Raw genomic sequence first — 26,962 nt, 5'->3', positions numbered from 1 at the left:
TACGTGGGCATGACCTGCATGGTGGGACTGCAGCAGTTTTTGACCTGATGACATCTTGGCCTGCCGCACTGTGGATCAACCCAACTGGGAGTGGGGAGAGGTGGGTGGTCGAGCTGCTTCCTGAGGTGTGTGGAGGCAGATCTCCTTGTGCGACACCTCCTGGAAACTTTGCCTACCTGATAGATTTGGGCTGTGCAGCCAAACAGAGCTGCCATGGGTGCCAGGACTGGCTTGTGAGCTGGAGAATGGGTCTCGCTGGTGCGCACAGCATATGTGATCTGGCGGCCCAGGGTCTCTTGCATTCTCCGGGTGACTCCGTAGCTGTGCAAAAGGGCGAGACAGCTCCCTACATTTCGGGACTGCCTGGGCTTTGGATGAGATGTGAATCCACTCGTGCAGTCTAAGGTTTGATCAGAGAATGCATTGTAATATACTTAATGACAAGGCCCACACCTTTCCTTGATGTGTACACCTTGCGGCCTGTCCATTGGAGTGTTTGAGTCTGCTTGAGCCCCTCCAAAAACATAGTGAAGGTGAGGCGGGACTTGGCACCTGGGGCGGTGTACCTGCACCACTGACATCAAACCGCACACTCAGGGTCCTCCTGCTATTTCTTGCAAGAAGTTAAGTTATTTCTTCCTGCTGAAGCATGTGCTTAACTATGGGGAACACAGACGGCTGGCAGACAAAAGTAAAGTTTAAATTGCACAGATCCACCCTTATCTCTGTACCTGTACTTCCAGATGACATAAAATGCGACACAAACTCTTTATGTTAAACATATAGTCAATTTGTCATACCAATAGTCAATAATCAATAATCAGTTATCACAAAACTAATCGATAATAACCATCACTCTGCTACCAGAAAAACGGATCCGGAGAAAGGCCAGGATAAACTTTTCACACATCAAATTATCACTTACAGTGGGCCCATATACACATTTAGATTTCCTGATTGTTTTGCTGGGGGTCAAGTTTTATTTCCTTTGATCTGAATTTAGTCACAGTCTAACTAATCTTCACAGATCAACACTCTTCCTTTGGTCAATGAACCATTAGTCCAGAAGTTGATGGTTATATTAACAAATGTGTTCATATATCTAATAACTTTGCAGTAAAATAATCACAGACTCCAGGTACGATTGAATAGATTGTATCTAATAATTCAATCAAAATAAAGGCTCATTTGTACAGATACACAGTGCAAACTCCATCAACTTTCATGGGAGAGAAAACTTCATTTATCAAATTTCATTCAAAATACAGACTCTTTCAACAACTCAAAATGCATTAGGAGTGATACATGAAGAGACAGTAGGCACAATAATTCATATTTTTGCAAAGATATTGCAATTTCAAAACAGAAACATATTTACCAGATAGTGAAATGGGGAGACCCAAACCCCTGGCCAAAGGATTGGTGGAGGTCACCTGATAAAGAGTCGGGAGACAAAGACTGTAGGACAGGTGCAAGATAGTTATATTTACTATACTTCCCTAATACCCGACGCACCGTAGCATATCCCTCTCTTACACTCTATCCCTCCTCGATATTCATTTGCAAATCTTCAATCTAATCAGGCTGTCTTTCAGTATTGAATCTTCCCAGTCTGTTCTTCTCAATAGCAGTTCTCACCTACTCCTCACTCAGCATCAGATTCTTCTTAGCAGCAGCAGCTCAGCTCTTAACTTTAAGTTACTCAAATTATACCCTTTAATTTTGCATGTCCCACCCTCAAAGGTTGCAAATGTCTGTGAATCCTGAACTATGATTGGGCTGGGGCAGGAGAGTTGTCATCACCTTATGTGGTCATTCAACAATTCTTAACTAATTCTTTGTTTAGTAAACCCTTCCCACTTAATTTATTCACTTCTCATGACTCTTCCTTTTCTCATACGTCTCACACAATAGATAGATACAAATTGTATATAATTTCTCCAGTTGAGGATCTTTTCTCAAGCACCCCTCCTTGGGTTTTGGCAGACGATCAATGTCCCGGTCAGCGGGTCATTCTGGGTCTTCAATGCGCAGACTCAACTTTTACTGCGTCTCACCCACCATCTTTCTTTCAGCTTAGCATATCAGGCCCGAAACATTCAGTATTGACGAAAGAATCATAAACAAATGTTAATTTCTCAAAATGTGATTATCACTGTTTACCTCCCCCTTCTACTCTATCCCATGATATTTCTAATTTGTTGAGCAAAGCGTTAGCAGCGAAAAACTTCTTTTAAGATTCGGGCAAGCATATGCCAGGCATGCGGTATTTCGAGACCTACAGTTAACAACTCTTTGCGCATGCGTGAGAATTTCCTCTCACATGGGTTAATCACATGTTTAATGACGCAGGACGGGTTTGCACCTGAGCAAAGCAATTTTCCGGTTCAAAGCGGGACTTTGGTTACGCTGCAAATTATTCTTTGTTATTTAAGCAAACAGAAAACCTTTTCCCCATGTATGAATATCATATGTATGTTGATTTTCTTTTATATTTCTATTCCTACTTGTTAGTACATGTTAACAAGAGATTTATCCGAGCAAGTTTCTTTTCTTTGAATCCTTGCTCCCTCACCAGGAAGCACCATGGATCAAACAAGCATGGATGATCCACCCCATGAAGAGTCCAACATAACAGCAGACATGAGAACATTGCTAGTTGCTATGAAGTAGACCCTCAAATCCAATGAATCGAAAATAAACACCACGTGCACCTGGGTGGACTCCACTACACTAATGTGGAGAAGCAAGATGGTTGCATAACTGAGATAGAAAGCATCTCCACACTTGAGGACGCAGTAACCAGGCACGGTGAAAAGTTACTCAACGTGGAGAAGGTACTCAAATTCATCTGCCAAGAACAAATCTTTAGAAGGATGGACTTGCCGAAACAACTTACATATCATGGGTGTACCAGAAGATGGAAGATTTTATAGAACACTTGCTTACCACATTCTTTGGTACAGAACCTTTCTCTAAATTGCTCATTGTAGAGCGTGCTCCTTGTGCTTTAGCTCCTCTGCCGCTCCCTGGTGCTGCTCCAAGGACCATCATAGCCAGAATGTTGAACTACCGTGACAGAGACACGGCCCTCCGACTAGTATGGAAGAAGTGCACATTGTAGTTCAAAGGCAATACTGTCCCTATACCCGGATTTTACCATTGCGGTTCAAGAGGCACGTAAGAAATTCGCACCAGTCAAACAAAAACTGCAACAGACAAACATTCCATATGCAATGCGTTATCCTGCTCGACTTTTCGTTAAGTATCAGGGCGAGGATCATGTTTTCACTACTCAACAACAGGCCAATAAATTCATCTGCTATAACACAGCTTGTGCCTCCCCATCAGAGCACCATTCGGCAAGGTATAGACCATCATCACCACTGGCAGATGCTAAATAACTATCCTTCCGCTCGTTGTAGGACCATAGACCTGACTCCTGCTGCGTGAAAGCTAAACTTTGATTGTGGCAGAAACTGCAGTGAAAGGGTCAAACGTCATGGCATAATGAAAGATGCTCACTCACATCTCTGTGTAGACTTTTAGGCCTTCTTTCCACACCACCTATCACTTATACAGTGGGTGCCCCCCTAGAGCCATGATCATCCCCCCGGACACCCTTGTTCACTCGAGGTAGACCTGCCTGGCTCTCTGGCTGACCCCCTACAAGATATTCCTTTCTTTGTCTGTTTGATATCCCCTGTCCTATCTACCACTGTAGTGGTTCACCCTCTAATCTCTCATCTACTCTCCTCCTATCTACCAAGCTACAACTTTCTGGTGTACTGATCCCCCTTCTCTAGCTTTACTATAATTTTTTCTCTTCCTCTTCTTATAATCCCATCTTCATTTGGCCCTCACTTCATCCTCCTTGCATTAGGCACTTGTATTTATTGGTGCTTCGGTGCTGCCTCTACTGTTTCAACTCCATGGCTTATATCAATTTACTATACATGGTTCTCGTTAACTGGGTGGGTGACGCATCCCCTCACCAGTGTGGGAACAGGATAGGATGGAGGTTGTTCTATTTGAAGGAATGTGCACATCTGCTTATAGCGATATTGCCACAAATGTCTGCACTTATGTTCATAGTCAAAGATGCAGAGGTAAACATATTGGATACTTGCGCCGTCCCCTATGATGACAGACACTGAACAGACACAGTGCAGCACAGCATGTGTTAAAACGAATATGCTACTTACCAGTATGCATCTGTTCTTGGCATTTAGAGCTGCAGATCTATACACTGTGCATAGATCGCCATCTGGTGTTGGGCCCGGATGTCTGCAGTTTGATTTTCCTCTTGGAAAGTCTTTGGGAGTCACGAGGTCGGTGACTCCTCCTCTGGTTAGTATTGCGCATGGGCTTCGGCTCCATCCTCAGATTGTTTTTCGCCAGCAGGGAAAGATGGAGCGTAGTAGTAACAGTAAAGAAACCCATGTGTATTGTATCTAAATAAGATAAGACTGGAACGGATACAGGCAGCCGGGGAGGCGGGTGGGCGTGTATAGATCTGCAGCTCTACATGCCAAGAACAGATGCATACTGGTAAGTAGCATATTCCGTTCGAGGCATATGAGCTGCAGATTATACACTGTGCATAGATTATATAGCAGTACCCAACCCTAGCGGTGACCACCGGCATCCGTTGCAGTTGTCTGAAACAGTGTTTTTAGTACAGCTTGGCCCACACTAGCTTGTTGCTTGGTTTGCACATCTACACAATAATGTTTTGTGAAGGTGTGTGGTGTCGACCATGTCGCTGCTTTGCAGATGTCATCTAGTGGTATGTTCCCTAGGAAAGCCATAGAAGCCCCTATCTTCCTTGTAGAGTGGGCTTTAGGGGGAACCGATAGCGTTCGTTTTGCTTTGTGGTACCAAATCTGTATGCATTTTACAATCCACCTAGCTATCCATGATTTAGAAAATAGGGTTGCCTTTGTGTGGTGGGGAGAAGGAAACAAATAGCTGTTTGGTTTTCCTGAAAGGTTGTGTTCTCTGGATGTAGTAAAGTAAAGCCCTTTTAACATCCAGTGTGTGTAAGGCTCTTTCCGCAACTGTGGGTTGCGAGAAAAAGACTGGTAATTCTACCGACTGGTTTAGATGGAATGGAGAAATGACTTTGGGTAGAAACTTGGGATTGGTGCGCAGTACAACCTTGTTGTGATGCATCTGAAGAAAAGGTTCCTGTATCGTGAGTGCTTGTATTTCACTAACTCTTCTGAGGGAAGTGATGGCCACTAGAAAAGCTGTTTTCCATGTGAGGAATTGCAGCTCGCACTTATGTAATGGTTCGAAAGGGGGTCCCATTAACCGTGTAAGGACTATATTTAAGTTCCAAACAGGTGAGGGTGGCACTCTGGGTTGGATTACTCTGGGTGGAATTACTCTTTTGAGGCCTTCCATAAAGGCTTTGATGGCAGGCACTTGGAAAAGTGAGAGGTGCTGCCTGTTTTGTAAATAGGCAGCAATTGCAGCAAGGTGTAACCGAATGGAGGTATATGCTAGGTTACACCTTTGTAAATGGAGTAAATAACATATAATGTGTTGTATGGATACATTAAAGGGATTTATTGTGGTGTTGTGGCAGTAAACAACAAATCTTTTCCACTTTGCTGCATAGCACGCCCTAGTAGTAGTGCGTCTAGCTTCCCTGATAATGTTCATGCAATCAGGGGGAAGGTTAAGGTATCCAAATTCTAGGACCTCAGGAGCCAGATCGCAAGGTTGAGTTGAGCTGGGTCCGGGTGCCTGATCTCTCCATGGTTCTGGGTTAGGAGGCATGGTGAGAGGTGTAGCTTTTGGTGTGGTACTACTGAGAGTTCCAGCAGCGTGGTGTACCACGGTTGTCTGGCCCATGTTGGAGCTACTAGGATCAGAGTCAGGGAATGCTGCTGTAGCTTTCGCACCACTAATGGAATCAGTGGGAGAGGTGGAAAAGCGTATGCAAATTTGTTTGACCAGTTCATCCATATCGCATTGCCTTTGGACAATGGGTGTGGATATCTGGCGGCGAAGTTTGGGCATTTTTTTGTTTTCGTGGGTGGCGAATAGGTCTATGTGTGGATGCCGCCACTTCTGAAAGAACGGGTGAAGAACCTGTGGGTGAAGTTCCCACTTGTGGATCTGCTGTGTCTGTCTGCTCAGCAGATCTGCCACGGTGTTTTGTACTCCTAGGACGTGTTGGGCTAGGAGAAAAATCTTTTGTGGAATTGCCCATCTCCATATGCTCTGTGCTAACTGAGAGAGCTGTGGAGAGTGTGTGCCCCCCTGTTTTTGAATGTAGTACATGGCAGTCATGTTGTCTGTGCGAATAAGGACTGCTTTGCCTAAAATCTGCACCTGGAAGGATTTTAGGGCGAGGAAGATCGCCAGTAACTCCAGATGGTTGATGTGGAGTAACTTCTGTTGCGGCGTCCATGTGCCCTGTGAGATGTAACATGGGCTCCCCAGCCGGACAGCGATGCATCTGCCGTTAGGATTATTTGTGGGACCGGGTACAGGAACGGTCGACCTCTGGAAAGGTTTGTGGTGTTCCACCACTGCAGAGAGCGATGGGTGCGACCGCCTACCAACACCAGATCTGTCAGTTGCCCCTGGGCCTGGTTCCACTGGTGCGCAAAACACTCTTGGAGTGGGCGCATTTGGAGTCTTGCATGTGGCACTATAAAGATGCAAGAGGCCATCATCCCTATGAGCTGCAAAAACACTCTTGCTGGGAGGGAGTGTTGGGATAGGAATTTTTGACGCAGCGCCTGTATTTTTTCAATCCTGGCAGGGTTGGGATAGGCTATGGCCTTTGAGGTGTCTATGGTGGCACCGAGATATTGTTTTGTGTGTTATGGTACCAGGTGGGATTTTTGATGGTTCACCGTGAAGCCTAGCTGGTGAAGTAGTTGGACTGTAGCGGCGGTATGGTGCACACTCTTATCAGCCAATCGTCCAGATAGGGGAAGACGTGAATGTGCTGTCTTCTGAGGTGTGCAGCCACTACTGCCAGGCACTTGGTGAACACCCTTGGTGCTGTTGTTACCCCGAACGGGAGCACCTTGAACTGGTAGTGTTGTCCGTCTACCACAAACCTGAGGTACTTTCTGTGAGATTGGTGTACTGGGATGTGAAAGTACGCGTCTTTCAAGTCCAGAGTGGTGAGAAAGTCGTTCTGGGAGCGAAGTGGAAGAACCTGTTGGAGGGTTACCATGTGAAAATGGTCCGAATGAATGTAAGTGTTTAGAGGTCTGAGATCTAAGATAGGTCGTAGGGTCTCGTCTGTCTTTGGAATTAGAAAGTACAGGGAGTAGACCCCTAAATTTCGTTGATTTATGGGTACCTGCTCTATTGCTCCTTTTTGCAGGAGGGAGATCACCTCTTGTGTCAGTAGCGCAGTATGTTCTTGCGACATAGGGCGGTGCCTGGGTGGAATGTTGGGGGGTGTAGATATTAATTCTAGGCAATACCCTGACTGAATAATTTGTGTCACCCATCTGTCTGAGGTGATTGTCTCCCAGACGTGAAGGAAATGTCGCAGTCTGCCTCCGACCGGAGTGGAATGGTCTGGAGGGAGCGGGGGAAAGTCATTGGGCAGGAGGTGTGGCAGAGCGGGCGGTATTTGTTTTGCCTCTGCCCTTATTATTATTGCCTCTGTATCCGCCTCTTTGATAACCTTTTGTGAAGGTAGACTGAGGAGGGGATTTATAGGACGTGGATGCACTGTCCGATGAGTAGCCTCTGCCCGTGCCCCGAAAGGAAGAACGGCGAAAGGAGCGCCTGGGAGTCTGTGTTTGTAGGGCTCCCATAGATTTCGCAGTGTCTGTATCTTTTTTCATTTTTTTCTAGGGCTTCATCTACTTTAGGGCCAAATAGATGATCTTGGTTGAATGGGTGATTTAGTATAGAGGCTTGAACCTCTGGTTTAAACCCTGAAACCCTGAGCCAGGCATGGCGACGGAGAAGGACACTGTTGTTTATGGCCCTGGAGGCTGTATCTGCCGCGTCTAGGGCACATCGTATCGAGGTATTGGTTATTGTTTTTCCCTCTTGAATAAGTTCATTAGCCCTAGTCTTGTACTTTTCAGGGAGATGGTGCATGATGGTCTCTAGCTCATCATAGTGCGCCCTGTCGTATCGGGCCAACAGTGCTTGCGTATTGGCAATACGCCATATATTGGCCGCTTGTGACGCAGTGCGCTTCCCTGACGCATCTAGGAGCTTGGACTCTTTGTCAGGTGGGGGCGCTTCGCCTGACGCCTGAGAATTTGAGCGCTTCCTGGCTGTAGATACCACTAGGGAATCTAATGGTGCAGGGCCCTTAATGTAAGAAGGGTCTGTAGGGGCGGCTTTGTACTTCTTTTCTATCCGAGGGTTTAGGACCCTGGCCCTGACTGGGTCTTTAAAAACCTCAGGGGCATGTTTAATTATGCCCTTTAACATAGGTAGAATGGCAGTGGACCTATGTGTATCATCGAAGGTGTCTAGGAGGAAGCCCTCCTCCACTGGGTCGGTATGTAACTCCACCCCGTGGTAGTGTGCCGCCCGTTGTAACAAGTGGTGAAAACCCAAGGAATCTTCAGGAGGGGATGGCCTAGATGGATAAAGGTCATCCTGTGGGACATCTGGGATGTCCGGATTGTTATAATCATCCCATGGGTCTGGGGATCCAGTAGGGGTGGGACCTTGTGGCACATCTGCTGGATCATAGTAAGGGTCCCCCAAATAGTCTGGGACAGGGGACAAGGTGGGGGAACGATGAGGTGGAGGGGGTGGAGGTGGAGAGGGTGGAGGAGGTAAAGGAGGTGGGGAAGGCACCCTGAAAGGAGAGGTAGCAATGTCCTTTCTCTTTGGAGGTGGAGGTGGAGCCGGCTTGTCCAAGTGTCTCTTTTTTGAAGACAATGTCAAGTGTCCGGTCTTTGGATCCTTGGTGAGGGTTTTCTGCAAAGGATCCGGTGTGAAGAGCTCCTGTGACACTGGTTGATCGGTCGGCGCCGACTGTTTCGGGGCCGACGGCTTCTTAGGTTTGTCGAAGCCGTGCTTCCTGGGAACCTCCGGTTTTTTGGTCGGTGCCGAAGGGGGTCTCGGCACGGGAGTGTCGGTGCCGAGGGTCTTGTGATGTTTGGTCGGCACCGGAGCAGGTTTGGGCACCGAAGACTTCGGTGCCGGGTTCGATGTGGAGGTGGAGGCCGATTTTTTCTTCGGTGCTGAAGGGTGTTTGTCGGCACCAGTGGCCGACTTGCTCGAGCCGAGCTGCCGGAAGGCTTAGAAGGCTTCTTTACCGGGCCCGAAGGTGGGGTGTGAGAAGCAGTGTCCTTGGTCCTGCCTGGTCCTGCCTAGGCCCGGAGGCGAAGGTGTGACCGAAGCCTTTTTCGGGATCGGCGTGGGCGGGGGAGGGGGAATTGTACTCACGACCCGCTGCGCCGGGGTGATGTCCTCCACATCTGAGTCGACGGCCTCGGAAGCGCTGACGAGGTCGTCATCCTCCTGTTCGATGTCCTGCTGTCCCGGAGCTTCGACGTCGTCCCTGAAGATGTCGACTGGAGCGGAGGTCGAGGAGTGCGCCATGTTGCGTCTAGCCCGTCGATCTCGAATGGTCTTTTTTGAGCGAAAAGACTTGCAGGCGGGACAGTCTCGGGCCTCGTGTTCTGGGGAGAGGCAGAGGTTGCACACCTCATGGAGATCGGTGTGGGGAAACTTGGACCCACATCGAGGGCACTTCTTGAAGGGAGTTCTTTCCATCAGCCGAGACCGGAGCCGGAATAGGCCCGAAGGCCGCCGTCGACCACTGGAATCAAAGAAGTGCCAAAGGGAAGATGAATAAGATGATTTATGTCTTAGAAGAAGCTCGATGAGCGAGGATTTGTGCGTCGATCGGTGAACTGGGAAGTTCGGAACCTGAGCGCGAAGTTTTACATCCGAGCCCGATGGCGGAAAAAAACAATCTGAGGATGGAGCCGAAGCCCAAGCGCAATACTAACCAGAGGAGGAGTCACCGACCTCGTGACTCCCAAAGACTTTCCAAGAGGAAAAACAAACTGCAAACATCCGGGCCCAACACCAGATGGCGATCTATGCCCAGTGTATAATCTGCAGCTCATATGCCTCGAACATAATTGCTTAACATGGAACGTGAGGGGGCTGGGGGACCCCCGCAAGGGATTGCATATACTACCATACTTGGATAAGCATGATTTATATATTGCCCTCCTGCAAACATGTCACCTGGTTGACTCCACAAGCCCGCACTTTGTGGTCCAGTTGGCCTCACATGCACAATGCTCTGCATATTCTTCGTACTCGAGGGGCACAGTGACTATAATTCGCAAAGACATGCAGTAAACCCCGCAATGTTTCCTAAATGCCCCCCAGGGACAATACACGATTGTTTGGGGTAAACTGGCCTACACATCAATCATCATAGCCAATTGCTATGGGCCAAACACTGACAATGCCTTCTTTTTTGATAGATTATGGGGGAAGATAGTAGATACTGGCTCTGGCCACATTCTGTGGGGGGGGGAGATTTCAATGTAGCATTGAACGCGTTCCTAGAAAGATCCCACGCACTGCCCACATACCGTATCGCTGCTGTGCGTCATATCTGTGGTATATTGGATGATCCACGCTGCTAGATGCCTGGGGAACTCAATACCCCTTGGAAAGGGAGGGAACTCACTTCTCTGCTGTACACCATAGCTGGTCTAGGCTGGATTACTGGCTAATTTCCAAAGGACTCTGTACCTGGATGCAGAGAGTCACTCACTTTTAACAGGAACAAAGACTTAGACCCGGAAATGAGAATAGTCTGGAAGCATTCAATGTAACTATGCATGCTGTGTGTATTGCCAAAAGTGGGGATGTCCTGTGCTCCATTAGAGATTTCTTGCGCAGATTTGTAAGGGAAATTAAATCACTGGAGGCCAAGTTGGGCCCATCAGACAAATCTGATGTGTCCAGAAAAATTTAAATAGCACTGATGGAATATTAGGACACGGCTGAATGTGAGTGTTTGTATTGTGGCAAGAATTCCATATCATGGGCATATGGGGGGAGGAGCACCCCAGGCACGCACTGGCAACCATGACCCGTAACTCACACTTCACAAACCATATCCTCAAAATTCAAGATCAGTAAGGCTCACTTGTCAGAGGCATTCTAGAAATTATACGTCTTTCTACTTTCGATGAGAACTTGTTTACTTCGTGCCAGACACATGGAGCTGGCAATGACAGTTATCTAGAGACTGTGGCACTGGGCTGACTAAGTGATAGCCAGAGAGAATTTTCAGCGGCAGAAATCAAAGTAGATGAAATAAGGGAAGTAGTAATGCAACTGCAATCTGGTAAAGCCCCGGGACCTGACGGTCTTCCAGCAGATTTGTTGAACATGGTCTTTCAACAGTATATCGCCACATTTTTACTGATCATACAGTCTGTTTTTGTGGAGTTGAAAAACTGTGGCGCACTTCCCCCTCAATGAGAGAAGCAAAAATCATCGCCCTACTTAACTAGGGAAAATCCCTGACAATTGTGAGTCCTACCAACCCCCATCGCTCATCAATTGTAATGCCAAAATGCTTGCTAAATTATTAGCAAATCAACTCAGTTTACTTATGACGTTTCTGGTCCTACCAGACCAACCGGGGTTTATCCCTGGGAAGTCTACATCATACAATTTGCACACGCTATTTACGATCCTACAAGATATAAATCTGGATATTGCGGCGGTGTCTACTTTCGTAGACGTCACCAAGGAATTTGATTAACTAGAGTAGGAGTATTTGATGGCCATCCTCCGGTGCATGGGATTCCCTTCAGCCTTTCTGGCATGGATGGGAAACAACCATTAAAAACGCAGTCATTACAACGCACTACCTTTAAATAGCATGAAATTACAACGCAGCCATTACAACTCATGTCACTACAATGCATGCCATTACAAAGCATGCCACTACAACGCATGCCGTTACAACCCATTGCAAGGTAAGTAATAGGAAACAGTAATTTTACCCTACTGTTGCACTCACTGGAGTGGGAATAGTAATTTTACCTCTACACTATCCAATACTTAGCCTACTATTGCACTCACTGGTGTGGGAAGTAGTAAGCACTACTGTTGCCCTAAAAGTATTATGCGTTGTAATAGTATGTGTTATAATGGTATGCGTTTTAATCAAATGAGTTGTAAGTGTAGTTTCTAAAAATGCGTTGTGATGGCATGCGTTGTAAAATCATGCGTTGTAATGGATGTTGCAATGTTAAAACCACGTTGTAAAGGCATGTGTTGTAACGTGTCCTATTCGGCATGAATAGCTCCACTCCATTCTGAGCTGATAGCTAGGGTGCAGGTAAACCAGATAAACAGTGCAGTATCCCCTCCATTTTACATCATGCTTGACAGGGATGTACCCTCACACCACTGCTATTCACTTTGTCGATGGAACGATCGTATATCCCACCAAACACTTGCTGGTGTCATTATGTACGGATGATATTACATTACACTTGAGGGATCCTCTGGACGGTTTGACTGGGGTACTATGTGAATTTGTACATTTCGGGGGCTTATCAGGCATTCAAATTAGCTGGGAAAAATCCAATATGTTCCTCCTCACGCTGGCCACAAAACACTTTCTCCCTGATTTCCCATTGGCGTGCTAAGGAACTGAGCTCCGATTCCTGGGGATAGTGGTGACTAGAGATAGGGATCAGTGATTCAAACCAATCATGGCGCAGTTCTCTCCACCATCACAGATGACATCAGTCGCTGGAAATGACTGCCTCTCTCCTTGGCAGAAAGAGTCTCCCTCATGAGAATGGTTACACTCCTGAAGCTTCTATATCTTTTTCTCAAAATTCCTCATTAGCAAGGATGGCATTTCTTTTAGGCGGTACATAACACAACTAATACGACTGGCCAGGGCAGGAGGGCGGCCATGTTTGCAGTGGGACACACTCACACAGCCCTTTTATAGGGGAGCATTCGGAGCACCAGATATGGAGCTCTACCACTTGTGTCCCCAGGCACTCTATGCCATGCATTGGCACTGACCTACCTCTCTTTATCACCGCTACCTATAGAACAGGGATACATGAACCCAATACCGCTCACTTCCTGTCTAGGGGCACGTGCAGCTCCCCAGGACTCATCTGTGGCCTGCACCACTAGGGCATGGAGCAAACTAGCTTGTCTGCTTGCTAAACCAGTGCTATACTCCCCATTAATCTCTATACATTATCATCCATCAATTCTGGTTATGCATGAAACAGCATGCAGACAGATGCTTCAGAAAAGCAGGGCCACTGATGGCCCCACCGGATCGGTTCCTCTACATCCGGTTATGCCATGATGTAAAAGCTGCTGCCCCTGGCTTTCCACATGAGCCAACTACACTGGACACATTGCATACGTTACTTAAGTCCCCTACCCCAAGACATATTCTTTTCATTTTATACCATACTGCTCAATGCGAGGCGCCAATCCTTGCGGGACATGCCCGTGCTGGTTGGGACCAGGAACTGGTATAACCCTCACAAATGAGCAATGCCAGGAATGCTGGATGCAGACTTCGAATTATACATTATACATTCTTACTCAAAATGTATTACACATCTGTAAGATTACACCGCTATCACATCTGTCAGGATGACCGCTGTCCATGCTATAGCATGGAGGGAGCAGATTTCCTCCACCTCGCATGGGTATGTGGCCCACTGGCAGGAGATATCCAACGCTCTTTCTGTCATGATAGACCAAACGGTTGACCTTACTCCGCTGATGGCAATCTTGGGACACTTAGCAGATGTGGAGCCCTGCTTTGAGAAATATATAGCCTTTTTTAAGCAAAATGAAGATGTATAGGTGGAGGAGGGGGAGAGGACCAAAATGTAAGGAATGGCTTGATGACTTAATCTATTGTAAAGATTAGTTGACCACCTATGCAGAAATGCTCCCCCCGAGTTCTAGAGCCAGACACATATAGGACCTCTTGCAAAGCTATCTCCTGGCTCAAACATCTGGAGTTGCTGGAGGTCCTACCTATCCCCTCGCCCTGGAGATACACAGTAATGCACTGTTGTGTGTTGGGAGGGCGCATAGGTGGCTGTGGAGGTGCCAGGATGGTGCGGTGTAGTGGGTCATGTAATGACTACCATTGTCTCCCATAGATGATTTTCTGTTAAAAACACATTCCGAAAATAAGTCAACAGCCTATGTCACACTGAACATAGTTTTTCCATATCACACATGCATGCACTAATGGGCTTCTCCCCGTCTGTATCTTAAATGTCAATGTTGGTATTGCATGGGGTACGGTAAGGCGGTGGATTATGATAATGGTACAAGATATTGTGATGAGGCACTTCTATGTTTTGAATGCTGGTTAACTGTTAGTGGCTGTACAGGCCACATCTACTTTTAAAACAAATGAATACAATTTTAAAATAAATCATAAAAATTACACTTTCTGGACCAAGATCTGTCCTTCTGCTAAATTTGGTGTAATTCCGTTCTGCAGATTTGGTGGTATCGGTGTTCAATTTTCCTGAATGGGAATAACACATTTTGGGACCTCCCCCCTTTTTCTTGGCTCTCTCTGCTTGACAGATCACCTCAAAATGTTCCAGAAAGGAGCTGAGTGAGGTGGATGAGACTTTATTTCGGGAGTTTTTGTAAAGATTTGTCAAACGGTTAAAAAAAGATTTTTTTAGCATGGAAACATGATCCTATATATAACTACCCAGTTGTGACTGCACTCCCACTGCTAGTAATACTTTGGTAGACACATTATTCACCTGAGTGGTCTGACAAACCTGTTCTATTTGGAGAAAAACCAAGTGGTGATGCACACGTGGCATTTGGGATACCATTGTCCCCACTGGAGCATAGAAGAACCCTCCGACTCAACATTACATCTATATGTAGAAATCAAAACATCATTGTTAGTTTGGGCTATACAGATTATATGTACATGTTTTGGGTTGAACTCCTCATCAGAATTTACGCAGCCCAACACTCAACTGGTGTCCTAAACCTTCATAGCAAGTTCAAAATGCTTGCAGCCATTCAAACCATCCTACGACTCATTCAATTTATCCAGAAGGGATTTTTGATTCCCGATTTACATTTAGCAAAAGACTGGAGCACAAACCTACTCCTACGTCTTGGATCAACTAAGACCGTTGTGTGGAGGGCAGGGCTCACCCCAACAGTATTCACTTCCGGTCTGAGGAGGTGGGACTTCCTACCCGGGACTCCTCATTAGACCGAAGTGCACACAGCGCAGCGAGAGACCCATTAAGATTGTGGAGGCGCTTGTGTGCGGTAACGCTGAGTGAATCAATTACGAACGTTGTATTTAGGCGCGAATCAAGTAGAATTTAAAATAAGAAGTAGTTGGATTTTAAAAAGAAATATGTGCACTATGTTTTCAATGTTTTCACTGACCTGTGTTGATATTTGAAGGTGCGCTTTGCGTAATCACCCGCCCTGGTCCAACCCGGCTGTGTGCCGTTGTGTGGAGGGCAGGGCTAACCCCAACAGTATTCACTTCCGGTCTGAGGAGGCGGGACTTCCTACCCGGGACTACTCATTAGACCGATGCGCACACGAACGCGCAGCGGACGCACGCAGCGGGCACGCCGCCTGCGCGCCGAAGGCGCGCTAAAGGCAAGCCCGTCTGCGCCCGTCCGCACACGACCGAGCCCAGACACCAAAACCCTTGGTCCAATTTGCAAGATCATATTTACAGCAGATGATCTACGTAAACTAGAGAGGCCCTGCAATACTCTATGTAAACACACCATAATCGCTGACAGTAGTGAATTGAAATGCAGGCACTGGCAACTGATCCTAACACCCCAACCAAACAAAAATACAATAGGAAAGCTACACCTAGCACTATTGAATTGCAGGTCGCTAGCCAAGCACAAATTTGAAATCCATGATTTATTGAGAGAACGAGATTTGGATACTCTTCTCCTGACTGAAACATGGCTGCATGAAGGCTCTAACCCGGATATTCTGCACGTCATCCCTAATGAGTATCTGATAGCACGGCAGGACCGAGCTGGTCAAAGAGGTGGCGGCATCGCTATAATCTACAAATCAACATTGAAATGTATCATTAAAAAGGCCGACATTAAAAATTGTGAGGCACTTTTTTTCTCCTTAGCAGCTACAGAAGATCACACCACTGCAGGCTTTCTGATATACCGGCCACCAGGACCACTAGCACAATTTATAACAAGTCTAGATGAGGAACTAATACAACCAGCCCTTCGTCATAAGAATCTCCTAGTCCTAGGAGACCTAAATATACATTTCGACAATGAACTAAATCAAGAGGCTAACGCGATACGTAGGGACCTATGGACACATAACCTAGTACTAAAAGTAGAGACACCGAGGCACCAAGGGGGACATACCTTAGACCCTATTTTTTCAAATATCACGGAAATAGAGGTAGAAACTCCATGGCCAATTCCATGGTCGGACCATCACTTAATTCAGTTCACGATACCCTCCCATAGGGAGAGATCAGAACTACAGAGCAAGAAAATCACAACCAGGAAATGGAATAATTTTAATTCTACCTCCTTTACCAGTGAACTATTAAAAAATAGACCTACGCTTGATTTAGACATCAACTTAGCTAATAGCCAACTAGAAACATGGATTACTCACGCACTTGATATGACAGCACCCTGGAGCACTAGGACTCCAAGGAGACAAAAGGAAACTGCCCCTTGGTTTAATGTGGAGCTAAAGTCAGCCAAAAAAATCTGTAAAAGGCTTGAGAGAGTATGGAGGAAGGACTATGGTAGCATAGCCAAAGAAGACTACAAAAAGGAATTAAAACAATATCATACACTGATCAAAAAAACCAGATGTTCCTTCTACACAGAAAGAATTGAAGGGGCTAAGAACTCATCAAAAGAAATGTTTGCCATACTAAAATCTCTTGGGACACGCGAAAAGAAGGACGATTCTACCCTATCTGCGGATAGCTGCAACAGGGTAGCCGAATTCTTTGCAGAAAAAGTGATAAAAATTTATGACACATTCCCGGGAGATGTAAATCAAGGTATAGGGCTTGCCGTTGAAAGCCATACCATGTTTACGGGAATGATGTTAGAGGCTATTAAGATCCCTGAATTGGAGCATCTTACAGCCATAGCAAAAAGTATCAAATCTGGCTCCCCTCGAGATTCGGCACGTCCAGATATAATAATGGAGGGCGCCAAAGAAATCGTGCCATATATATCGGAGCTTATCTCCAGATCATTCCAAAGCGGTACGGTCCTGACCAGATGGAAACAAGCCATTGTTAAGCCTCTAAAAAAAATAGCATCACTAGACCTAGACATATTAGAAAACCGATGCCCCATCTCACTACTACCATTCGTGGCGAAAATTGCAGAGAAGGCTATAAATAAGCAACTGGTAGAACATATAGACAGGAAAGAACTACTCCATCCGTCACAATCGGGTTTCAGAAGGGCCCATTCTGCATTGCTTATGGCCTCTGAAAACCTGAGAATGCACGCAGATGACGGACAGACAGCGGCACTGATTCTACTAGACCTCACAAACTCCTCCTTCATAGGCTAGAGATGTGTGGAGTGAGACATCTGGCTTTAGGCTGGTTGACATAGTTTCTCTCCTCGCGAGGCTTCCAAGTCACACAGGAAAGCTACACTTCGGAGACCATCCCCTTACACCAAGGGGTCAATTCTAAGTCCCACCTTATTCAATATCTATGTGGGACCGCTAGCGGAGTGCGTTCAGAAACACAAGGTGTCAATTGTATCCTACGCAGATGATACCCAACTTATTGTGATGCTATCCCAAAATAAAAAGGACCTTGCGGCGGCACACTTCTCCGATTGCCTAAAAGAGGTAGCCCAGTGGATGTCCTATCATTGCCTCAAATTGAACGGCAATAAAACGGAGGTGCTGATAGTTGGAAAGGCTCCATCAATTTGGTCAACAGCATGGTGGCCGGACTGTTTGGGCCACATACCTACCCCCAAAACAGAAGTTAAAAATCTAGGGGTCTGGATTGATTCCGAATTGACTTTTGAGAGCCAAATCCGTAAGATGGCTGGGAAATGCTACTGTGCTTTGAAAATTCTGCGAAAAGTTCTAGACCTCCTCCCCTCTAACGCCAGGAAGACCATCGTTCACGCAGTAGTAACCTCCCAATTGGATTATGGCAATGTATTATATCTGGGCACTACTAAAAGAGGTCTAGAAAAACTTCAGAAAGTACAAAACGCAGCGGCACGCTTAGTCTTGGGCCTGCCAAGAAGAACCAACACTAAACAAACCTTGATTGCTCGCCACTGGCTCTCAGTGGAAAAATAATCAGATTTAAAGCTATGTGCCACTGCCACCGCATCCTAAGAAGAAAAGGGCCTAGCTACCTCCTACCTTTAATCACGAGATACACACCAGGACGTAGCCTAAGATCACTAGACAAGGACCTAGTGACGGTACCTAGAGTTGTCAGAGCGAGAATGGGGGAGCGCTTTTTCAGGTACCGAGCGGCAAAGTGTTGGAATAATCTCCCGTTAGAATTAAGAAGAGAGCCATGCGAAAGAAGATTTCTCAGGCTATTAAAAACCTGGCTATTTGTACAACCATAGCCAAGATAGACATAACGCCCACTCATGATGTAACGTGCAGTTTCGGACAGCTCCGCCACCCCCTCTGGTGATCTCTTTAGCGCGGGGACACACCGTCTGGTGTAACCATGCGCTTTATCAATGTATAAATAAATAAATAAATAAGATTCTAGTTTCGCACAAAGTGTGAATGCCAACCTTTTTCTGTAACCACACCCTATGCAGTTTGTGACAAAGGTATTCAAAGCAGGCTCTTACATATTTCATCCAAGTCCTGAGAGGAGAGAATGTCTTTTATCATGAGATCATCTGTGTGAGATCAATCTTTTGGTATAGAAAGTTTTTATGAACTATAAATAGAAATGAGGTACTGTAGTACCTTTGATGACATCTCATCCTTTTTAGATACAGTTATTCATACTCTCTTAACACATTCCAGTGTATTTTTTGTATTCCCCCACCCAAAGTAAAAACAAAACATATATATCTGGTCCCGTGCCATGTACCCACCACCCTCTGTGAACTCCCACCTGTCCCCAGTCCAAGGCTCCGCTCTCATAGGGAGAATGGGGAGAGATGACACTGTGTTGACAGCAACTCTGTGAGGCCTGCTTGTCAGCCTGGAGGGGAAGGTGGTTGGCACAATGCCACCTGCATTCCACCACCTCCCTCAGGTCTATAGAGTCTGAGGACTGGCAGAAGAAGGCAGATGGGATCACCAACCACATTTTTGTCATCGCGCTTATGTCTCTGGAGACCTGAGCGAGGAAGTGGAACAAAGGAGAAGTGAGTGTTTCCCATCAGTTACATCACCATCGCTCTGCTGTTACTTGAGTGAATAACCAAATTCTGCTCTGATTATAACTGCTAAAGGCTTCTTATGAAAAACAAATACACCATATATAATTATAGATTTTACCTAGGGATTCTGATGACATCAACTAGACAAAGTAAGTGAAGCACAACTTGTCAATGATGTCACTCAGAAGCTCAAGTGTCAGCTAACATTTGCCTGTAACAGGGGAGGCCTCTTTGAAGCATGCCTCAAGGGTCCTATGGAACAACACAGCAGACCTGTCAAGCAGTATGTGACATTTGAGCAGGACTTTAATATCAGAAACAAACCTCCATTGCCCCCCCTCTATATTCTGTCAGCTTCAGAGGGGTTATCTCGACCTATTCAGGTCACCCTATTGCTGTACTCCTATGAGAAGTTCACACCTCTTTCACACCTATGTGAAAGCTCCTTACTGGCTGGCCGATGTGGGAGATCAACATGCACATTTAGCTTCCAGGCGCGGGGCAAAGGTCATTTTTTACATTTACCTTTCTGTAATATTTAGAAGAAATCTGAATTCACAATTGAATTGTTTTAATCATTATTAGAAATTTGTGTTTACCTTTATTTTCCAGCTAGTTCAATGCCAGAGATATAGGATTCGTTTTTAATATCGCAAACCTGCTAGAGTGAACATAGCTTTGAGGGAATTTTCATTGTAAAGGCATAATTAACCTTAAACTTTTACGTGTACTACTTTTAAATGCCCGGCACAATGCCTTTATGTCACACTTAGGGGTGACATAAATATTTATATAAAAAGGTTTAGAGGCGGCTTTCACTAAAAAAACTAAAATTACATTGCTCAGGCCAAAAAGTTGTAAATATAAAACCCAAATGAATGAAAAAGAGGCATTTGTTTTGAAGCAATGGCCCCGAAGTGTACCATGCATGGAGACATATATGTATAAAGTGAAGCCTGAATGACATCTGAAACAATAAATGAGCAAAGGCGGCTGATTCAAAGCTCCTTTACGTGTGCATCTTCACACATGGCTAAAGTGGGCTGAGCATTACCCCATGCAGTATGCGCTGGTGGGTGAAAGCGAAGCCAGAAGGACATCTGAAACAATAAATGAGCAAAGACGGCTGATTCAAAGCTCCTTTATGTGTGCATCTTCGCACATGGCTAAAGTGGGCTGAGCATTACCCCATGCAGTATGCGCTGGTGGGTGAAAGCGAAGCCAGAAGGACATCTGAAACAATAAATGAGCAAAGACGGCTGATTCAAAGCTCCTTTATGTGTGCATCTTCGCACATGGCTAAAGTGGGCTGAGCATTACCCCATGCAGTATGCGCTGGTGGGTGAAAGCGAAGCCAGAAGGACATCTGAAACAATAAATGAGCAAAGGCGGCTGATTCAAAGCTCCTTTATGTGTGCGTCTTCACACATGGCTAATGTGGGCTGAGCCATGACGCATGCAGTATGCGCAGGTGGGTGAAAGCGAAGCCTGTAGGACATCTGAAACAATAAATGAGCAAAGGCGGCTGATTCAAAGCTCCTTTATGTGTGCGTCTTCACACATGGCTAATGTGGGCTGAGCCATGACGCATGCAGTATGCGCTGGTGGGTGAAAGCACAGCCTGAAGGACATCTGAAACAATAAATGAGCAAAGGCGGCTGATTCAAAGCTCCTTTATGTGTGCATTTTCGCACATGGCTAAAGTGGGCTGAGCATTACCCCATGCAGTATGCGCTGGTGGGTGAAAGCGAAGCCAGAAGGACATCTGAAACAATAAATGAGCAAAGACGGCTGATTCAAAGCTCCTTTATGTGTGCATCTTCGCACATGGCTAAAGTGGGCTGAGCATTACCCCATGCAGTATGCGCTGGTGGGTGAAAGCGAAGCCAGAAGGACATCTGAAACAATAAATGAGCAAAGGCGGCTGATTCAAAGCTCCTTTATGTGTGCGTCTTCACACATGGCTAATGTGGGCTGAGCCATGACGCATGCAGTATGCGCAGGTGGGTGAAAGCGAAGCCTGAAGGACATCTGAAACAATAAATGAGCAAAGGCGGCTGATTCAAAGCTCCTTTATGTGTGCATCTTCACACATGGCTAAAGTGGGCTGAGCCATGACGCATGCAGTATGCACCAGCAGGCGGAAGCAAAGTGTTAATGACATCCGAACAGACCAATGAGCAAGGATCACTAATTCAAAGTCTCACTATGCATGTGTACATATACATATTTATATTGATTCATTTTTCAGAGAGCGTAAGTCTGGCGAGACCCCTCAAGCTGTTTCTAGGCCAGACCTAAACATAACAGCAGCAGACCGAAGTGTCAGCAGAAGTCTGAAATTAGGAAAACATGAATTCCAGCAAAATAAAGGTGAAGCAGAAATAAAATTAAAAAACAAACGAAAAAAAAACATCACCAGCAGATAAAAGCAGCAGCCAGGAAACAGGTGAATTAAATCTAGAAACATAATTTAGCTGAGAATAACCTACACCAGCGTTTGCAAACATGTCCACGCAGTGCACTCATATCCACTGCTAAAAGTAAAATGATCTAAACATTTGCAAAAGGAAATCGTTACCGGACACTGGATGAAACTCGGGCAATCGAAACAATCTGTGACCAACATGCTACTGTGAAGGTCAGTCACAGGACTAGGGAGAAAGGCCATCAAATCAATACGAGAAACCAAAGATTGAGAGCAGAGTCAATGAATCATGAGCACAAACTCACTCTAAGTACATCGACGTTATTGTACACAGTAGGACTGTCTGCAACAGGAGGCTACAACTGTCTTCATCAAAACGTAAAAAGCATTCAACATGTGTATCCCCAAGATTACATATAATTCTTGTCTCCTGAAGGAATCTTCCCAGAAGTCTGCCATGATCAGAAGTCTGACGCCAGAGGAGCAGGCCCATGCTAGGCTGCAAACGCTGCTTCCAGAGCAGACCAGGAGTGCTCAAAACATCGAATGCATCACAATTCTCTAGTTACATCTGAACCTCTCTCCTCTTTAGCAAAATAGCATTCCCTTCTGGAGACTCCCTCAAAAGGTAAAATCTGCATACCAAGCATTAGAATGTGGGCTGGGCACCACAAACCTATCTGGGATCATTAGCCTCATACCAGTGCTATACATTGAAGAAGCCGCTTTGTCTCACTCGGATATAGAAAGAAAGATGACACAATAAAAGCACAATCGCATTTAATCCAGCCACAAATCAGCGAACCATGGGTCCTCTTGAGCTCTATGCGTTTTATGGGCGATGTGTCGATGTAAACTAACTCCCTCCTTAAAGATACTTCTCTCTGTCCTTTAGCAGCGTTGCAGTCCCTTCTGTGGACTCTCTCCCAAAGTACAAACTGTGTAAAACAGGCTCTCTCTGCTTCTCGTAATATGATCGGGAATAGAGGGTAGGACACTCACACCTCTCTGGCATCATTCGTTTCATGCTAATGTGTCACACATTGAAGAAACAGCTTCCTCTTACTGGGATATATAGAAACATACTACACAACAGATGCACGCTGCTGTATACAGCGCAACTAATGACAAGTAATACAATGTGGCTATTGGTTGGTCGGCGAAAGGTCCTGACATCATGGGATAAAGGGCATCTTTGGTAGGCATGGGTCACTCCCTTCTGAATTCTCCAAGTCTCCCTACTCGGGTGCTAGGGGGGCAGTACATGGGCGATGCTAAGCCTCATGCTCTCTCTGATTCTGACAGCTGCTGCGTAACATTAACATTCCTTTCAGCCAGACACAAATGGAAGAAGGATGGATGCCAGCAGGTCACGTCATGCCTAGTTTGCACAACATTTCAAACATGGTAAGCATTGTTACTTGTTGCCAGAGAGGTGTCCCGCAGGCACTATAGCTGCAGGGTGGCAGAGAGCAGGCCGTGTCATCACTCCTTTGTGCAGTGAGCCCTGCCATGCTGTTTGTTCTACTGCACCAGAGGAACAGAAAAGTAGAGACACTGATTGGAATTCAACAATTCCGTGAAACACTGAACTGTCAGCAGAGCCTCGGGTGTGTTCAGAATACGATCCCATGCTACAATGTTCTTGTGTTGTGTTCTTTTACCTATAATATATTTTTGGTAAGCATCTTTTCATTTTCCTTTCTAGATTAATGAAAACAGCCTGTCTAAACAAAAGGAAGCTTGTGAGAATGGTGCAAACCCGTATCCCATTTATGCTGCAGTGGAGAAGAGTAACATCATAACTGAAAACAAGAACGCTTCTGGTAGGAACGAACATGCGTGTGCAAAGAGTGCAGAATGATAAACTCATTGATAGACACCCCTCCAGCAACAGCACATTCTTGTGTAGTTGAGTAGTCGTGTTGTGTTAGACTGCAAAGTCGCCTTTTGTGGCTAAGAGTTTTCTTCTTCTTGTAGATATAAAAACAGCAGTAGTGTAAAGTCCTGCTTGCAGGTGGTCAGATTAGTAATCTTACCCTCACCATATTGGGTTCAAATTTTAAAATACTAATCATAAAAAGGCATTTCAGTAAAAGTAAAATCTAAAAGAAATCACATGAGCCAATCATGGATTCACTAATTCATACAATAATTTACAGTAGGGAGAGCATATGCACTTTAGCACTGATCAGCAGTGGCAAAGTGCCCAGAGTCATAAAACCAACAAAAACAGGTCAGAGAAAATACAGGAGGGAGGCAAGAAGTATAGGGATGACCCTGCAAAAAGGGCCAAGTCCAACAGTGCACTTGTCAGAACAACATGGCAGTTTAACAAACAGCGCGCAGGCACTGCAATGGCAGGCCAGAGTACCCTCTTTAAGGCTACTTGTGTGGGTGACACAATTAGTGCTGCAGGTCCACTAGGAGCACTTGCATTACCAGCCCTGGCACACATAGTGCACTTTACTAAGGACTTTACTAGTAAAGCAAACATGCCAATCATGGACAACCAATTACCATTACACTTTATAAAGGGAGCACTTGCACTTTGACACTGATCAGCAGTGGCAAAGTGCCCAAAGCATCTAAGCCAGGCAAACAAAATCCATCACAGCATCAAAGAAAGAGGAGGCAGAGGCAAAACATCAGGGTAATCACGCCAAGAAATTGTAGGTCTAAAACCACCTTAAAAAGTACAAACATTTCATAAACGTAAGTTTTCGCAGCCAAAAGGGATCAAAATAGGCCATGCCCAAAATGTATACTTTAGACTGTATTTCCTTAGCACAACACATTGTAGGAAAAAAACGAGTTTCTAGTCCCCATCTCAACATTTATATTTACGTACAATCATTCAAAAGTTAAACATATTGAACATTATAAAATGCATGCAAGCATGATGAAACAGAGGGAACAATGCATACCTGGACACCAAATACTAATAAAAGTAATAAATGCCTTCAGCAGTACTTTTTCAATTCTGCTTTGGAACCTTTAAAAGATAAGATCAATGGAAACTAAGATTTTGGCTGGTTCTATGGTATAACCCCAGAAACCGCTACACATGATGCTAAAATTTGGCCTCTGCCATTTAGAACCAAGAATTGTGTATAAATCCACCTTCTATAAATGATGAAGTACTATAACATGCTTCAGAACATCAGTAAAGATTGCTTTCTGAAGAGTAGCATTTACAATTACTGATAAGCCTTCTAAAAAACCCTCAATGTTCTCTTTATATACTTGGGCGGTAAAATATTGGGCTGAGATCCAATGGAAGACGCAGCCTCACCATCCTTATAAGATCAGGGGAAGGAATCAACTCAAAAGATGAGAACAAAGCAAGGGCAACAGGACAGATCATTATCCATCACTTTGGCCAGAGTAAACAAGTCCTCACCAATTCTTTTCACTTACTTATTTCATTTTGTGATGAAAAATAGGCTCTCAGCAACTCAGAAAAATCTTTGAAGTTCATCAGAATTATAATCAGCTTATGGGGATGCCAACTCATGAATTTCGAATAACTCATGAAGAGTTTCTCGATGAACTGATCATATTGTTCTTATAAAAGTGAAGAGCTTCTTTCTCAGTATATGATGAGACAATTAGCTGGGTCATTTGTCAATCTAGTTTTTTTTACACTAATCTTCTAGTTTCTAAACCCTACATTTTAAATTCAGCCAAACAGCTGGGGAAGAAGAATTAGTCTTTGTTTTATTGTACCCTTAATTCCTTCTCAAAGGTGCCAATGAATCTAGTGTTCTCTTAGAATTCTACTGAATTGTATTTAGAAGCAGAACAGGAAGGACTGTCATTTTAAGTGTATGGAGAGCAAATGCTGAAATCCTGCAATACAGAATTTGTTGGGAAGGCATTTAATATCTCTGTACATCATACATTTAAATGTAAGGCAGCACATTCATAGCATATTAATTAAAAATGATACAACCGGACAGTTGTGTATTAATCATTTCTGGATTAATTGGTGTCTATTTAAAGTCTAGCACCAAAATGAATATCAAGATTTACCTGTGTTCTCTTGTTAAAACCAAGTGAGTCTATAAGGATCATAAACTTATGAGACAAGGCACATGGGTTGTTTCAGAGGAGTGCCCTGTATGTCATCATGAGAGTCTGGCCACCGGATTGAGAGTTGGGAAGACCATTGGCTTTCCAATGATGAGCCCCTGTTGCCATTGTCAACAGAAAGCTTGCTTCCATGACTGACGCAGCAGGGGAGACAGAGGACGGTGTGACGTCCTTTTTTACTCTCCATCACTTCCAGGTAAACCTTGGCAGGAAACCAGGGATGCCACTTCTGTGTAAATGCATGCTGGGAAATCAAGTACAGGCACTTCCCTTGCAGATGGATGCTGGGTAATCCAGTGATTTTACTTCCTGTGCAGATAGTTGGTGGGGATGATTCATTTTGCTTCCTTTAAAGACTGTTTTGGTAGGAAACAAGTGTTGTTTGTCTTGAGTGAGTCAGAGCACCTGCTTTAAAAGAAGAAGCCAAGTCAGTCAGTCAGTCAATATCTTTATTCGCTACATTTCTGTAGCATAAAAACACAGAAAAACAAATAAAAACACTTTACAAATAACACATACACGTAAAAACAATGATTTAACCAGCTCAGCATTTCTACTGATAAAAAAGGGAATCACAATAAAAATACATTACTAATAACACATTTGCTCTAAAGCAGCAGTTAATCCATACTGACCCAGCATGATTACTCCTACGACAGTACATAGCCCCTTGAGTATAGTGGCCCTACATTACTGCACATTTCCTTATTTTTAAAATCTGCCAAATAAAAGAGGCCGCAGAGCAGCATCCGCGAGGGCTTTGCAGCTGTCGCACGTCTGCACCGACTAAACGTACATTCTTTAAAAAGTGGCAATGTACACTTCCTTCCGGGCATCTGATAAAAGGAACAAAAAGGCAAAATATGTAAGGATGTCTGAGAGGCCAACAAAACGCTGTTGTCTATTATGGATGAGAGATCGGTAATATTGAAGGCCCCTGCGGATATGTACCCGGTTGCACGTTATCAACAGTGGTTTATGGCTGCCCACCGCCATTCTCCTCATCATTAGCTGAACA

The 26,962-nt window shown here is 45.0% G+C and overlaps 1 protein-coding gene across 1 annotated transcript in view; it reads left to right on the top strand.

Annotated features, from left to right (window-relative positions):
* LOC146799897 (cytosolic phospholipase A2 gamma-like) overlaps positions 1-26,962 on the top strand; it is a 668,494-nt gene that overhangs the window by 257,552 nt on the left and 383,980 nt on the right. Inside the window, exon 6 of the mRNA XM_085620828.1 lies at positions 23,558-23,675. Coding sequence (XP_085476954.1) covers positions 23,558-23,675 — 118 coding nt within the window. The remainder of the gene's footprint in view (positions 1-23,557; positions 23,676-26,962) is intronic.

Source organism: Triturus cristatus, chromosome 8 (assembly GCF_964204655.1).
Source record: "Triturus cristatus chromosome 8, aTriCri1.1, whole genome shotgun sequence".
Lineage (NCBI taxonomy): Eukaryota > Metazoa > Chordata > Amphibia > Caudata > Salamandridae > Triturus > Triturus cristatus.
Note: the sequence above shows the minus strand (reverse complement) of the source record. Positions and strands in the feature narration are given on the sequence as shown.